Source organism: Aspergillus viridinutans (genome assembly GCF_018404265.1).
Source record: "Aspergillus viridinutans IFM 47045 DNA, scaffold_7, whole genome shotgun sequence".
NCBI classification, from domain to species: Eukaryota; Fungi; Ascomycota; class Eurotiomycetes; order Eurotiales; family Aspergillaceae; genus Aspergillus; species Aspergillus viridinutans.
The window spans coordinates 1397343-1412645 of record NW_025091223.1 but is presented as its reverse complement, the minus strand read 5'-3'; the positions used below and the strand labels follow the sequence as shown (position 1 = coordinate 1412645).

Sequence of the window (15303 nt, the reverse complement as noted above, 5' to 3'; positions counted from 1 at the left end):
ACTATCTCAGCCTGTCGCCTGAGCTGTTTCATTACTGATGTGTCCTGAAACTTTGCTTTGTATTATTATTATTGATCTTCCTTTGACTATCTGAATTGTTCTTGGTTTCTCGGCGCTAACACTCCCTTCCTCAGCTCTGTCTCTGGGCGATCCAGCACTGCCACTGACCTGTAGATAACTAGGTATCATGAGTTTCCCATCCCATCTCGTCTCATCCTCGTCTTCAATATTCCACTGTCACTACAACTGTGTATAATATTTTTCACCTGGTCCCGCTCTTCTCACGCTGGAATTTCCACATTCTCCCGACTCCAGTTGAACCCGAAAGGCCGACCGCCGCTCACTTTCCGAACACCAGCGCGAACCTTAAATAATAATCAGGAACTCTCATCGACGACATCACCCGTCGGCTTTCCGCCACCAAACATCCTTCACTCATCCTCTCTGTCGGGTGGTTCTAATCAATAACTTCTCTGGTCCATGGCCATTTTTACGTCTCCCAAATCGCTTCAGAATGTCAATACCTTAGTTCCTCGCCAGTTCGTGACTCAAATGCAATCGGAGATCATGAATCCTGGGGTCCTTCAGGATGGCGGCCATTCGAGCCATCCTTCATTCTTCCACCTCGTCCTTCTGGTTTTTGAAGCTGTGTTGGAGGTAGTGTGTGTCAGCTTGCCCGGTTACATAGTTGCCAGACAGGGCATGTTCGATGCAGAAGCTCAGAAGTTGGTCGCCAACCTCAATGTCATGCTGTTTACCCCATGTCTGAGTATGTAGCTCTTTCTTGTTGTCTCCAGTGGATGATCTTGAAGCTAATATCGTGTAGTCTTCATCAAACTTGGTTCTCAACTAACGGCGGAGAAACTCACCGACCTTGCCATCATCCCGTTTATCTTCGTCGTTCAGATCTCCGTCTCTTATTCCTGTGCTTGGATTATATCGCGATGTCTCCGTTTCGGAAAACGACAGGCCAATTTTGTGGCGGCAATGGCTGTACGTATTCCGAAATCTTCTCACTACATTGCCTATCTAATCTTCTTTATTAACAGGTCTTCGGCAACTCGAATTCCCTACCTATATCCCTTGTCATGTCACTTTCGCAGACCCTAAAAGGCCTTCACTGGAGCAAGGTCCCTAATGACAACGATGACGAAGTGGCTGCCCGTGGAATTCTATACCTCCTCATATTTCAGCAATTAGGTCAGCTCGTGCGCTGGAGTTGGGGCTACCATGTTCTTCTTGCTCCGAAGGAACGATACCTGGAAGAGGCAGATAGGGAAGATGGTGCGACCCGAATTGAGCAAGGGCAGGAATGCTACAGCGACAACCCGAACCAGACGGACCCAGATGAGCCACTCATCAGAACACGAAGCTCCGATAGCCTTACCAACCGTGCAGGGGGCTCTTCCGGCGACACAGAGGAGTTCAGGTCCGGTGAACAGACCCCCGTGACAGCTCAGACGTATTCCTATACGAAGCTATCCACTCATGGCCAAGTGCACGATGAATCAGATCACCACCCTTCCCTGATCGGGCCTCCCCCCAGCGGACCATTCCTTCCGCGCCAAAGTACTGGAGGCCACATCCTATTGTTTCCGAACGTTGAGTTGTCGCATGAAGGCCACCAGCACAAACAGGGAGCGTTCACACGAGTCAAGGAGTATCTGGGGCAACGCCGTAGTCGCATGACAACCTGTATCGCGAGCGGCTGGGAGAGAAGCACAAACGCAGTGTACAGTCGACTTCCGAGCAGTGTACAGAAACCCGTGTCTCTTTGTGCTCGCGGCATTAAAGGGTTTCTCCATGGCCTATGGGACTTCATGAATCCTCCTCTGTGGGCTATGCTTGTGTCGATTATCGTGGCATCCGTGCCGTCCCTACAGCACTTGTTCTTCGACGAGGATACTTTCGTGAACAATTCGGTCACTCGAGCTATCAACCAGAATGCTCAAGTTGCTGTACCCTTGATCCTGGTCGTCCTAGGAGCCAACCTTGCACGAAACACTTTGTCCCGAGAAGCGCTCGAAGACATTGGGCATCCCAAGGAAGAGAAGAAGCTCATTATTGCCTCCCTCGTGGCACGAATGCTCCTCCCAACCTTGATCATGGCCCCTCTCCTTGCTCTGCTCGCTAAACACGTCCCTATTAGTATCCTGGGCGATCCGGTCTTCATAATCGTCTGCTTCTTGCTTACCGGAGCTCCATCCGCTCTGCAACTGGCACAGATTTGCCAGATCAATAATGTATACGTCTCTGCCATGTCGAAGCTTCTATTCCAGAGCTATGTTGTTTGGTAAGTTGCTTGCATGCTCAAGCTCAAGATTCACGCACTAACAGATCCTAGGATTCTCCCTTCGACTCTCATACTTGTCATGTGTGCGTTGGAGGTCGTTGAGTGGGCTTCCGCTTCTACCTAAATGGGTTCTATGATTACGATTAGTGTAGTTTTATGTGCTATTCTTACGGCCTGGTGTCTGGTGTTATGATCTGTTTCTTTCTTTCGATGTCTTATCATCGACAGGCGGTCGCTTCACGGTTTTGTCTGATTACGCAGAATGGGAGATGGGCAGGTGATGCCAATATCGGATGGCTAGGTAAATTTCTTAGTGAGCTTCATCAAAAGCTGGCTCTTTGCACCTCAGATGCTTCTTCAAGCCTACTCTACATAGCTGTACACTTCTCTGCTACAGAGATTTGCATGTCTGATCTCATCACTTCTGGCAATCATTACCCTGCCAACCGATTCATTTCATGACACGATAAGGCAATGAAGCACTATACCAGTCGAATTTCCCCTTAAAGCGAAGAAATCCTTTGATAGAGCAGAGAGTCATGCAAATGCGGAACCCACAAAGCAAGCCCTGACGAGAAAGCATTGAAGCATTGGGATTTCATCCGAGCACTGGGGAGGAAACCATCGAACTTTTGCCTGATCCCCCCTTCTGCTGACTTGGAAAGTTCCATTTATTGTATTCTGGTAAGGGTTATAAGCAGCCGCAAATGAAACTCTTCAAGGAATCAATTCCATCGGCGACCTGCTGCTCTATCGCTTTGCGAACGGGGAAGGTGTCTTTCGCAGTGGATCTCAACAGTTACGTACTAATCATGCATACTTCTATAAAGCTGTACACTCCTGCCCACCCGAGAAAACACCATCTACTGTTTCGTCATGCATAACGTCCACCACCATCGCCATGCCATTCGCCAAATGCCACACAATATGGCAATGGAACAACCACACCCCTGGATTCTCTGCCCGGAAGCGTAGAACCGCATACCCGCGGCTGGGGATCTGGACCGTGTCACGCAGTACCGCGCGGGAGAGGTCGTATGGTGAACCGTCCCCGGACCCGTTGTCAGCGGCATCGGCACTGTCGACAGGCTCTAGACCTGGCGGATGCGCGTCGGTGAAGGGGTTATAGGAGCCCCAGCCTATGGGAGCTTTATAGACTTGTAGAACGTAGAAGTGGTGGCCGTGCTGCGATCGTCAGCTTCTGTTCTGTCGTGGAACTGGGATGGGAGGGGAGTCATACAAGGTGAAAAGGGTGAGGTCCTTCGTCGAGATTATTCACCACCAGGTCTACCCACACCGGGTCGAGCCCTGTAGCGATAGAGAGTTGGTTTTCGTCCCATTTGTCGCGGGGTAGGTAGAGGAGGGGTGTTGGAGGGCTGCTTTGCGGTTTCCACGAGGTGCGGTTGAAGAAGGCGTAAGGGACGTTGTGGTTTTTGGAGAGTTTCTGGATCTTGGTGTATACGACGTGAGTCTGGTTGGCGTGCTTGGGGAGTGAGGAAAGGATGGTTCGTGAAGACGGGACAGTCTCGAGATTGAGTTTGGGATACAGCTTGGAGTTGGACCTGTCTGCCTGTGGGCTGGTGGTCTTGTCTGTCGCGATGGGAAAGGTCTGCTCTGCACTCAGAGCTGGATTGAGGTATCTGAGGTTGCTGAAATTTTGGTTAGGTCCTGTTGTATATCCTGGGATATCGATATCGGGTCTGGGCTTACTCCTCATCCAGTTTGATAGTCATGGATTTCTGTTCATGTGTGGCACGTCCCGATGAAGGCATAAGGATTGCGTCCATACGTTGTCCGGGGTAGAGCACCCCGGCTGAACTGGCTTGTGACTGGGGTTCGACATCGTTGCTATCGAGTTGAATAAGATCGAAAACGCTGTCGGCGAAACTCAGCGTAAAGCCTGTCAAGGACCTGGTGGTAGGTTAGCATCTGACCAAAGAGAGACGCTTCTCCACCTGCCCTGTGTTGACCACCCGTATTCTGTAGGGCGAGCCACCGTCAAAATCCAGATAAGACAAATCGATATAATGCTCGACGCAGTCCACCGGTCGTGCAGGTACGGCCATGGAGCAGTTGAAATGGCCCACGCCATTGATTAATAGCGAGTCTGGGACCGGCTGTGTTGCCGTTAGCACGGCAACCAGACCTATTTGGCCTACTAACCTCGTTGCCAAAAGATCCAGCGCGCATATACCAGTCTAGAACTTGAGAAGCTGGTTGATGATACCAGTCACTAATTAGAAGCAATAAGTCCTTGCCGTAGACGTCTTGATGATTTGCTTTCTCCTCTTCGGCTACGTGGTCACCGACTGTAAGATTTAGGGAGGGCGCGTGTACTACAAAGCCTCCATAAAGCCCATCTGCTCTGGCCACACCGGAATGAGCATGGTACCAAAACGACCCGCTCTGGTTCTCAGGAACAGTGAGGTTATAGATGAATTTGGACCCTGGAGCGATTGGACATTGCGAGACTCCAACCGCACCGTCCATTGAGCCTGGAAGATAATTGGTGATTGGGTACGACAAGCCACTGGATCAACTGAAGCACTTACTTTGCACATGCAAACCATGCCAATGGATGGAGATCGACTCATGTTCAAGTCTGTTAACGAGGGTTATGACGAGAGTATCGCCCGAGCGAGCTTCGATCGTTGGACCAGGGAATAGCCCTGTCATATTATCATCAGCAAAACGGTTCCGGTGTGGCAAGGCAATAGATCTTCACCATTGATGCAATAGACTTGTTTAAGGACCCCGTCAGGACGTAAGTAGTTTGAAGTGACCACCCACTCAAGATGCTGCGTCGCCGCTTCACGGTGTATGTGATCCTCAGGATGAAGCTTTATCATCGGACGCAATGCATCGGGATCACTTAGTTTTGGATGGCCATGGGTCTGTGATAGGCCTGGTAACGAAACCCAAGTGTTCGGCGTGGAGATTTGCTGGAGATATGCTAGCGCGATCAAGACACATGCAGCCAATGGCCACAGCACTAATCCATAGGACCAATTCTTTGGTTTCGTCGATGTGTATTCATCACAAGATCTCTCATATCGCTGAGACACCGGTAATAGCTCTTCCGACTCTACGTGGTCCTTGCTCAAGGAGGTCTCTCCGCAACAATCGCGCAGCTCCCCCATCGTCTTTCAATTTTAGAGGAATCGTTCATTTGAGAACAATTTGCTTCTCCAATGCGCCATATGAAACTATGTTGCGGTTTCCCCTCATCTCGGCAACAGACGAGGGGTTACATTGCATCATGTTGATCTCCATTTTCCTCAAGGGGTGGTTCCATCCTCAGGCATCCAGCAGGAACTACGACATGCCACACGTGCTAGCGAGGAACGCGTTATGGGACGTTTGATGGAAGCGAACCAAAACTTCATCTCCACCCATGCATCGCTTATCGTCTGCTGCAAGCCTGTCAATGTTTCCTCAATACTGGTTGCAACCTTGTTGGGAAATCAAGCTAAAAAGGCGCCGTGCTAGTTGCCAACATCTACGTGATGATCAAATCACATTCGGTGAATGTCGCATGTAATTTCGAATGTTTCAAATGTTTACCACGTTTGGTTGCTTTATGATCCCTCGGCCTCTGGAATTGAGTAACATATGCAAGATTGTAACCTCTGTAAGTTCAGGATGCAACGGTAATGTATACAGACGTTGCTAAAAGATCGCTCAACTGAGGCACAAAGATCGGATAAATTGATCCTTCGCCCGGCAATTGGTAGCAAGTCCTCATTGCTTTCTCGCTGGTCACTTTGGCTTGTTCAGCCCTGAGTTCTGAGCTGAACACTGAGGGCGAAAATGTCGCTAGTCACTGGTGCTGCCCTGGCCGTGCTCTTCTTGAGTCGGCCTGCCATTGCCGGCTCTTTGAAGGACATTGAGCATGTTGTTATTTTCATGCAGGAAAACAGGTCATGGAACAACGTATGTTCTTCTTGGCAGCTAGATCCACATTCTGGGGCAAAGCGCTCATTGATAAACATACTTTGGCACGATGGCAGGAGTCCGGGGGTTCAATGACCCTAACGTGCAGGTCAACCCAGACGGTTTACCTGTCTGGTATCAGTGAGTATCACAAGTTGATCAAGGGCTGTCACTGGCAAGAAAATAGCTGACGCATGTTTCTCCAGGCAAGTCGACCCCAGCATGTCCACTAACGCCAAAACCCTCCTTCCTTGGTATCTAGGCTATCGAGGTGGATCTTGGCCCGATGCAATCCAGTGCATGGTAGCGGGAGATAATGGTTATACTGATAACCAGGCCGCTCTGAATCATGGCCTGAACAATCATTGGGCCCGTAACAATACGCCATGGAGCTGGGGATACCTCAAGAGGAGCGACATCCCTGTTCACTTTGCGATTGCTGAGGGCTGGACGGCAGGTGACATGTATCAGGTTCGAACTCTTCTTCGCAGGTACACTCCACCAAGTATTGACACCAATTCAGGAAGCTCAGATCACATCCACCAACCCGAACCGTGCCACATTGGTCAGTGGCTCCGTAAATATACCTGGGAGTCCGCAGAGCCCTGACCAGGGTGGTCCTTATTTGGACAATAACGAGACTCCCGGTAAGAAGTATGACCATAAGTGCTGTTCCTCAAATTGACGAGATCGGTTCGACAGGCTGCGACAAGGACAATATCAACTGTTATCCTCTCAAGTGGAAGACCATCTTCGAGTTTTATGAAGATGCGGGTGTCTCTTGGCAAGTGTATCAGGATGATAACAACTTTGACGACAACCCTCTGGCCTGGTTTGAGCAGTATCAGAAAGCTTCCGCTTCCTCGTCTCTGGCGCAAAAAGGCATAGCGTACTTAGGACTGGAGGCGTTCTATGAAGCAGCCGCGAACGGAACACTCCCAGAAATCAGTTTCATCGTTGGTCCTGCAGAGCTGTCCGAGCATCCCCCGTACATGCCAAAGGACGGAGCATGGCTTCAAAAGAAGGTGGTCGACTCGGTCGTGAACAGCCCCAAGTATAACTCCACACTGCTGATCGTCAGCTACGATGGTATGAAAACATGAGCCGCTCGATCATAAGGGTTGACATTGACGCAGTCGTTAGAGTCTGGCGGCTTTGGAGACCATGTCGTACCCTTCCACTCCCCCGAAGGTACTCCAGGAGAATGGATGGAGGACCCGTACGGCAAATTCGGACAGATCTTTGTCGGACCCGGTGCGCTGGAGATTCTCCTTGTGTCATTGTAACCTGGGCCATACTGACGATTACTACCTCGATAGGTGTTCGAGTGCCCTTCTATATGGTGTCTCCCTGGACCAGGGGCGGCCGTGTGTTCACCGAGCGAGCAGACCACAACTCACAGATCCTGTTCTTGGAACAATGGCTGACCGCTCGTGGATACAAGAACATTCAGACCGACCAGATGGTGCACTGGCGTCGGGAACATATGTCCAACCTTGTCAATGCTTTGGATTTGCATCATGTAGGCCTGGGAGTGCAATCTGCTTCGGTAATATCACTGACGGTTTCATAGCCTGATTACAGTATCCCTCATATTCCAAATGCCGATGCGCCCGCCATGGTCGGCAACTCGTATGTCGGGACATCCAATTGCCAAGCCAAATATCCGGTTCAACGACCGCCTGTCCCGTACGGACAGCAGAATGACACGTCTGAAGCCTTGTGGTTCGAGGACGGATACAAGGAATGCGTTGGTTACTTGACCGAAGGTCGTTACCTGGTTTTTGAAAAAGCTGGTCATGCACTCACAAACGCCGGCAATGCCACTCAACTGAGCATAAGTCCCGCCGTTCCCGATCACAGTGATAAGAAACAGCGATGGGTGATCCACTATTCGAATGGCGAGGAGAGCGGGCTTTTCCTGATCTCCAGTGCTCTGGATGGTAAATGGTTGGGGCCACGCGGTACCCTTCTACCAGCCAACTGCAGTGACCAGGCGGCTCAAATTAAGATCACCTTCCGCGGCAATGGTCAAGGCTACGCGTTGGAGTATGCTGCTGGATCAAAAGAGGTCGGGTTAGGAGGAAAGTCAGGCTTCAAGGTGTGGAGTGTAACTTACCACAACTAGAATTGGCATGAAGGGTTCATGAGTAGCTCAGAGACCTGCAGTACACAGCATTGGGACGAATGAGAATAACGTTCACTACTACCTATGCACTTATCTGTATCGTTGTGATTGGAGTCGTAATTGCGCCATAAAAGGAACGTGATTTTGGCTTGGCGGCCTTGCAAGCCAGGAATGTTATTTTTCAGGCCACGAACGTATATAATCCCTTGTTTCCCCTCACTCTGTCTGTCCTTCTGTTGACAACCACTTGTCCTTACCACGCCAGATGTTCCCAAGCAGCTCAGTCATTTGCTATGGCTTTTCGTACAGAAGCAAAACCCCATGCGACAAATCTCAGTATGATTATGGACGAATAATGAACAACTGGATTGTTTTAAGACTGCTCACGTAACCAACTGATTGCGGGGCCAAGGCTTATTTTTCCTCCCTATGGAGATTTGATTCCGGAGTCCCAGAGCAACGAGCCCCAATGCGCCAGTCAGAATCATTCGGTAATACTGCTAGGCTTACCAGTATCTGCATTGCAGATCATTGGAAGCATCCGAGATAACGGACAGCTAGGTTATCTCTATCTTGACGTTGTCCTTATCTGACGCCTGCTGAAGGTTAATGATACCTGCTTCTGGGAAACAAATCACGGGTGTGCAACACGCTAGGCCAATGTGCAATTGTCTCTTGCAAGCCACTGGCTCTGGACTAAGCCAGCATTGGCGTTGCAGAAGCCATTCGTTTGCTTTCCGGAAGGCAAGTCTAGACGATGGACTCCTGGAGACTGTCTCACGAGGTACCTGGAAAGGGGAAGTAGTCACCTGAGGCCACAGTCTATTTTGGCCTGATAAGCGACTTTTGGACGGATTTTCGCCACTCCCTTTTCCCTCTTCCCAACCAGATTTCGTCACCATTTCTCTTTTCTCCCTCCATATTATTTCTCAATCTGTCGCAATCTGTTCATATTTGGTCTGCTCAAGCAATCTAGATCTTCAGTCTAGGATTCTCAAGCAGGGATTCCGTTTCTCTAAAAAGTGGTTCCCACCAGGAGAATCCACTCTGCGGATTGGGAATGATCATAATTCCCGACCGCTTCCAAAGATCAAACCGTGTCTCTTCTCTTGTCGGCTCCCCACTTGACCGCTATTATTGTTCTCTTTCTTCCCAACTCTTCTCTGGCCTTCTCTGTCTATCCAGCGGGTGATTCGCGAGTGTCTCTACTCTTGGTCAAACTGCATTCCGACGTTGCTTGAACCTCAAGAGTATACTTTTCGAGGATCTTCGTACCAATCCCCCCCCAAAACAAGAGTGTCGCCGGCCTCCTGTCTGTATGTGACAGCTCTCTCAAACTTCTTGTTGGTCATTTCATCAACATCCTGTCTTTTCGAGAGCTGGGGTTCTCGACCACCTCCTGGAACTGTCGGACATGCCCTCCTTCGCCGACCCACGCGGCGGCTCTGGTCTGGGAACTGAAGGTAGGTGTCCTGTCTTGCGTATGATTTATTTTTTAACCCGATAAACGTCTTTTATTATTGTTGTCAATTGGCTTTCCGTTCGTAGTTGGTACTCAGTAGTACTTCTGGTCCGTCGAGGCTTATCCGTTCCCGAATCACATGACGACTTTCTATCCAAAGCAGCTTTTATGAATTACCTCCATGCATCTACCGCCAATATTCCTTGCTCTGCCCGTACCTTGATTAGGGAATATGATGGAATCTGACCAATTTTTAGAAGGGATGAAGCCAATTTTAGGAACTGGCCTTAATATCTCTCCTTTTCAGAAGATACTCACTGAGAAAGGGCATGCAAGCCCAGCAATAGCGGCGGCTGAAGGGAGTCCTTCCAAGCAGCACCGCGCGCCAGGGGCTAAGAAACCCACGGCTCGAACCCCATTGCATCATACATCGCAGACACCCAGCGTCATAAGTGAATCTCGGAGCCAGTGTGAGAAAGAGCAAGGCGCGAAGATCAGCGAAGAGAACTCTCATGGTGGCCTATTTAACCAGGTATATGAGTGGCTCCAGCAAGAAAAGGCGAAACAAAAAACGCGCCGGTTGAAGTTGAAAGGGACAGGCGAGGGTGTCGAAAGTGACGCCGATGACGATTACTACGATGAGATCCTGGATAAGACCGCATCTCACGACTCCGAGAGTGCGTTTGCGCTCGACAGGCTCGAAAAGATCCTCCTTCGGTACGCAGCTTCTCGCATTGAGGGCTCCTCGTCGGTCTATCCTCTATGGGGACCAACCCGCAAGCGTTCCCGCATCAAGGGTCTGCGGAGAGGCTCTGCATCCGAATCCGATCAGTATGATCTCGATTCGGCAGCTCCCGCTGTTGATGCAGTACTTGACAATTCCAAGACGCTCGCATACACAGGCGGGACCGCCGAGGAAGACGATAAAGACGGTGATACCAGGGCAGACGATCGACGATCGAAGGATAGGGAAGCTTGGTCGACGTTCAAGAACGAGATTGTTCGCCTTGCCATTACGCTACAACTCAAAGGCTGGCGAAAGTTCCCTCAGGAGCTTGCTGGCGAGATCGAGGTAATCAGATTGAGTGGTGCCTTGACCAACGCTGTGTATGTGGTCAATCCACCAAAATCACTTCCTCCGCCCAAGGGCGAAGATGGATCTTATTCTCTTGTTCCCCGAAGGCCACCGCCGTAAGTCTCCTGTCACTTCTACCTTTACCTTACCTGGCGATAAGTGCTAATACGATTCGCGTAGGAAGCTTCTATTGCGTATCTATGGTCCGCAAGTGGATCACTTGATTGACAGAGAGAACGAGCTGCAGATTCTTCGCCGCTTAGGCCGGAAGAACATCGGGCCCAAGGTACTGGGGACGTTCAACAACGGTCGATTCGAGGAGTTTTTCGAAGCGCGTCCACTTACGCCCAAGGACTTGCGTGTTCCTGAGACCATGAAACAGATTGCGAAACGTATGCGCGAGCTGCACGAAGGGATCGAACTGCTTGAAGAGGAGAGGGAAGGCGGGCCGGTGGTCTTCAAGAACTGGGACAAGTGGGTTGATCGCTGCGAGCAAGTCATCAACTGGCTGGACATGGAAATTCAGCCTGAGCACAACGAGGCCAAGGCAGCTTCGGAACCTTGGCGCCGTCGCGGTTTTGTTTGTGGTGTTCCATGGCCCATCTTCAGAAAGGCCGTCGAAAACTACCGGAAATGGCTTGTATCCAGCTGCGGAGGGATTAATGAGATCAAGCGGCAGTTGGTTTTTGCCCACAATGATGTATGTCATTCCTCTCGGCATTTGCATTGTGTCTCCGATTGTTCATTCACTAACCGGGTCAGACTCAATATGGCAATCTGCTTCGAATGGAACCCAGCTCCGAATCGCCGCTTCTTTTGCCTGAAAACAAGCACAAGCAACTAGTAGTCATTGACTTTGAGTATGCTTCGGCAAATACCCCGGGGTTCGAGTTTGCGAACCATTTTGTGAGTGTAAACCGACGACGTTGAAAGGCCTCAGCTGACTCAATGCAGAGCGAGTGGTGTTATAACTATCACGATCCTGAGAGAGCCTGGGCGTGCAACAACCGCCACTATCCAACACCCGAGCAGCAACGCATGTTCATCGCCTCGTATCTGACCCATAGACCAGGAGTGCGGTCGTCCGCTTCTCCGTCCATCACTCCCCTCATGCGAGGAAACTCGGCGACCATGACCTCATTAGCGCCTCTGGACCTCGACTCGACCACAGAAGCAGACCTCCAGGGCCAGTTGGAGGTCGAAAAGTCACAGGAAGATAACCTGGAGGCCGAGCTTCAATTCCTGATGAAGCAGACGAGAATCTGGCGCGTGTTCAACTCTGCTCAGTGGGTTGCCTGGGGGATTGTACAGGCCAAGGTACCCGGTATGGAGGAGGGGATTGTGGCTGCCACAGCGGCGAAAGCGTCTAATGGGAACGGTCACAGCAGTGATTCGAACGGGTCAGCAGTGACAGTTGCCGAGCCGCCAGCGCAACCCCCAGTCGACGCGGACGTGGACGAGGCGGACGAGTTCGACTATCTTGCCTACGCGCAGGATCGAGCGATGTTTTTCTGGGCGGATCTACTCTCGCTGAATTTGGTCCGGGAGGATGAGCTTCCGCCTCAGATGGTGGAGCATATCAAATCTCGCATGATCGAGTATTAGACTTGGGTGGAGGGAGTGGATTTTTGTTCTCGCTAATTATGACGACTGATGACTGATGATACGAAGCTACATGGTTCTTCGGCGGTACTGCACGGTTGACTTGTTCATGTTTCAATGTACCTGTACATAGCGTTCTTTTTGTGACGGCTAGCTTCTGTATCAATGGTGCTTGTATCCTCAAATCCGCTCGTGAGACCATCATGTAGCACCAGCACCACCCGTCGACCATGCAATAATCATCATTCATGGTTAACCTCTCCGACTCAACAATCTCTTCTGAGTCTCCTGCTTCGCGTTCTCCACCCACGCCTCATACGACCCAGGCCCCTCCTTCTCCTTCATCCCCACCACCCCCTTAATCATCTCCCCGATAAACCCTACAAAATTCCACCGGCGCAGGGTATTCTCCCACGCCCACGCGCGCCTCTTCCTCGCCTCCCGCTCCAACAGCTCCACATCCCCCGTCTCCCGGGCGCGGACCCTCAAATCCCTCACCACCGCCATAAGGTTAAACCGCGTCTCCCCCTCAGGATACCGCGCAATACGCCTCTGCAAAACCTCAATCACCTTTTCGGGGAACGTCTCGGCATCGCACTCGCCATGGCTAATCGGATACGGCTGCAACCCATCAAGCTCATACAGCACCCCGTTGACGGGCGTATACGCAATGAAATGGTAGACATCCGCCTCCTCGTCCTGGGCCGTGCGCACAGTCTCATCGACGAAGGGCGAGGCACGCGCGAAGGCGTTGTGCGCGGTGCGGATGATCTCCGAGTTGGAGAGGGCCTCGCCGCGGAGGTCTGGCGGGAAGCCTGTGGTGAAGTCCTTGAAGGAGCGGAGCTCCGGGCCGATGTGGATGGGGTAGGGGGTTGAGGAGGGGGCGTCCTGGTTTAGGATGACGGAGAGGATGGCCTGGGTGCCGCAGGCGTTTTGGATGGTTTGGGCGGCGAAGAAGAGGTTCTCGGGGAGGGAGGTGACGTAGGTGCCGTCGAGGGGTTGGGTGGTGGTTGTTGAGGGGGGTTCGCGGATCCATTTGAAGAGGAAGATGACGCCGTAGACGGGGCTGGTCGTGGGTCGTTAGTGTTTGGCTGGTTGTTCATGGGGAGGAGTGGCATGGTTACCTGAGGGAGCGGATTGTGTCTGCGTCGAGGGAGATGAGTTCCTCGAATTGGACGTCTTGGACGCCGAGGTTCTCGATCAGAGAGGTGAAGACGCCCTGGACGCGTTAGACTGAGGTTTATGTTCGGGGAGAAGGAGTTGAACATACCTCATCCGACTCAATCGTGCTCCAGCCTCCGCCGTCGGCCATGTCAGAGAATCAGGTAACCCGGGGACTGAATGGGGGATGTAGGTAACGATCTGAGTAGCGGTCACTGTTTTAGAATGACCAGCAAATAGAGATGGAGCTGTTTTGAAAATCGAGTGAAGATATGATAGATGGTCGATTGTCACTTTTGGAGCTGCGAAAGGATACAGGTCCTACGTAAGGTAGCCCAAAGAGGCATGTTTGGCTGGGATGCAAACAAGCTCCAATTCTTCTCTTGGCACTCGACTTGCTGCGATGCAACCGACTTACTGCCTCACGACGCAGTCATTGATATGATGAAAGTCGTCCATGACTGTAGCACAGGTAGATAGTTGTTTCTAACCGATATGCATGGCTTCCTCTACTTCACAGGATGATGCTCCAAGCCGGACACCTACCTGCATATTTTTTACAGAGCACTATGATAGAGCATCGCTCATCACCTTAAGAAGGACAGGCTATCTGCTCAAGCCTACATGAGAGTCAAGTATATCGATATACCTTCAATGAGAGCACCACTGCTCAGTGGGAGACTGCCCGCTTCCCGGAGTATAGCTCCACAGAGGCCCAGGTACCCGGAAGTCACCCAACGACCATCACCAAATAATCCAGTATCAGTACCTGTTTTGTAGAAACGCAAAAGTACACAGTCGAACCAAGAATAGAACAAGAAAGAACAGGACCGGGGTGACTCCGATAGCACCTTCCTCAGCTCTAGCATCATCCACCAGGTATATCAAAGTTGAATCCTGAAACGCCAAATTCAAACAAAAATAAAGCAGACAGACCCCAAATAGACCCACCTGGTTACTGCTAAGATTGACTAGTGTAGACTGCAGAGACAGGCCATATCGTCATCGGCTGGCACAAGGTGACAAGACTCCGAGGCAAGGGTTTCGCACACAGGGCCCAATCTACCGAATACGAGGTGCCCCCCCAATCTCAGTAAAGGGTAGATTAGCCTTCCACCTCTGACAGCCAGTAAGAAGCAGATAAAATGCTGAAGATTAGCAATTGACGATCTGGGTCAAAGCACATGGGGACGGTTGGTATCGCGATGCCAAATTTAGGTGGAGCTAACCTAGTATGACTGTAAGAGGATGACTATTGTAGGGTCATGATTCCAATGAGGAGTTCGCAATCTGGGTTCAGGTGCAGATACTTGGCTCATGCGCAGCCTGAGAATACTCTTATGTTTTGATAGTTGATCTAGAGCAGCGAATGGTGAGGTGTGAGTTGACTGTCGTACGATGAAAGTATAGCTGTTGACGATGTGCGCTTCTAAAAATATCCGTCCGCACGTGCGGGCTGGGATTGGGGAATGGGGATACTTCCAGATCGACATCTTGCATGCTTAGTCTTGTGATTTGATTTCATCTCCTCCAGGATTCGAATTATTCATGTATCGTGCTCCTAATCATTCCTTAGGATTTGCTCTGCTGTAGTATGATAAATCCAATCCATATCCTATTTTTATAACAACAAAGTATGCGATGCTCCA

At 50.8% G+C, this 15303-nt stretch overlaps 5 protein-coding genes across 5 annotated transcripts; 3 read left to right on the top strand and 2 right to left on the bottom strand.

Moving 5' to 3' along the window:
• Positions 1–480: 480 nt before the first annotated feature.
• On the top strand, positions 481–2417 carry Aspvir_008970 (Auxin Efflux Carrier superfamily; the record flags this gene model as incomplete). Its single annotated transcript, XM_043272124.1, has 4 exons — positions 481–769; positions 827–993; positions 1050–2293; positions 2345–2417. The coding sequence occupies 4 exons, from the start codon at positions 481–483 to the stop codon at positions 2415–2417; spliced, it is 1773 nt and encodes a 590-aa protein (XP_043128059.1).
• Positions 2418–3115: 698 nt separating this feature from the next.
• Aspvir_008969 (uncharacterized protein) lies at positions 3116–4783 on the bottom strand (the record flags this gene model as incomplete). Its single annotated transcript, XM_043272123.1, has 5 exons — positions 3116–3478; positions 3534–3942; positions 4004–4193; positions 4239–4410; positions 4457–4783. 5 exons carry the CDS (start codon positions 4781–4783, stop codon positions 3116–3118), a joined length of 1461 nt encoding a protein of 486 aa, XP_043128058.1.
• A 1320-nt stretch (positions 4784–6103) lies between these two features.
• On the top strand, positions 6104–8354 carry Aspvir_008968 (nonhemolytic phospholipases C family protein; the record flags this gene model as incomplete). The annotated part of the gene is made up of 8 exons (XM_043272122.1): positions 6104–6226; positions 6336–6367; positions 6433–6697; positions 6750–6873; positions 6929–7315; positions 7370–7480; positions 7546–7748; positions 7800–8354. The coding sequence occupies 8 exons, from the start codon at positions 6104–6106 to the stop codon at positions 8352–8354; spliced, it is 1800 nt and encodes a 599-aa protein (XP_043128057.1).
• A 1414-nt stretch (positions 8355–9768) lies between these two features.
• Positions 9769–12496, top strand: Aspvir_008967 (putative choline kinase; the record flags this gene model as incomplete). Its single annotated transcript, XM_043272121.1, has 5 exons — positions 9769–9817; positions 10074–11007; positions 11072–11591; positions 11654–11797; positions 11846–12496. The coding sequence occupies 5 exons, from the start codon at positions 9769–9771 to the stop codon at positions 12494–12496; spliced, it is 2298 nt and encodes a 765-aa protein (XP_043128056.1).
• Positions 12497–12745: 249 nt separating this feature from the next.
• Aspvir_008966 (putative 26S proteasome-associated ubiquitin C-terminal hydrolase) lies at positions 12746–13805 on the bottom strand (the record flags this gene model as incomplete). The annotated part of the gene is made up of 3 exons (XM_043272120.1): positions 12746–13559; positions 13618–13712; positions 13764–13805. The coding sequence occupies 3 exons, from the start codon at positions 13803–13805 to the stop codon at positions 12746–12748; spliced, it is 951 nt and encodes a 316-aa protein (XP_043128055.1).
• Positions 13806–15303: the final 1498 nt, after the last annotated feature.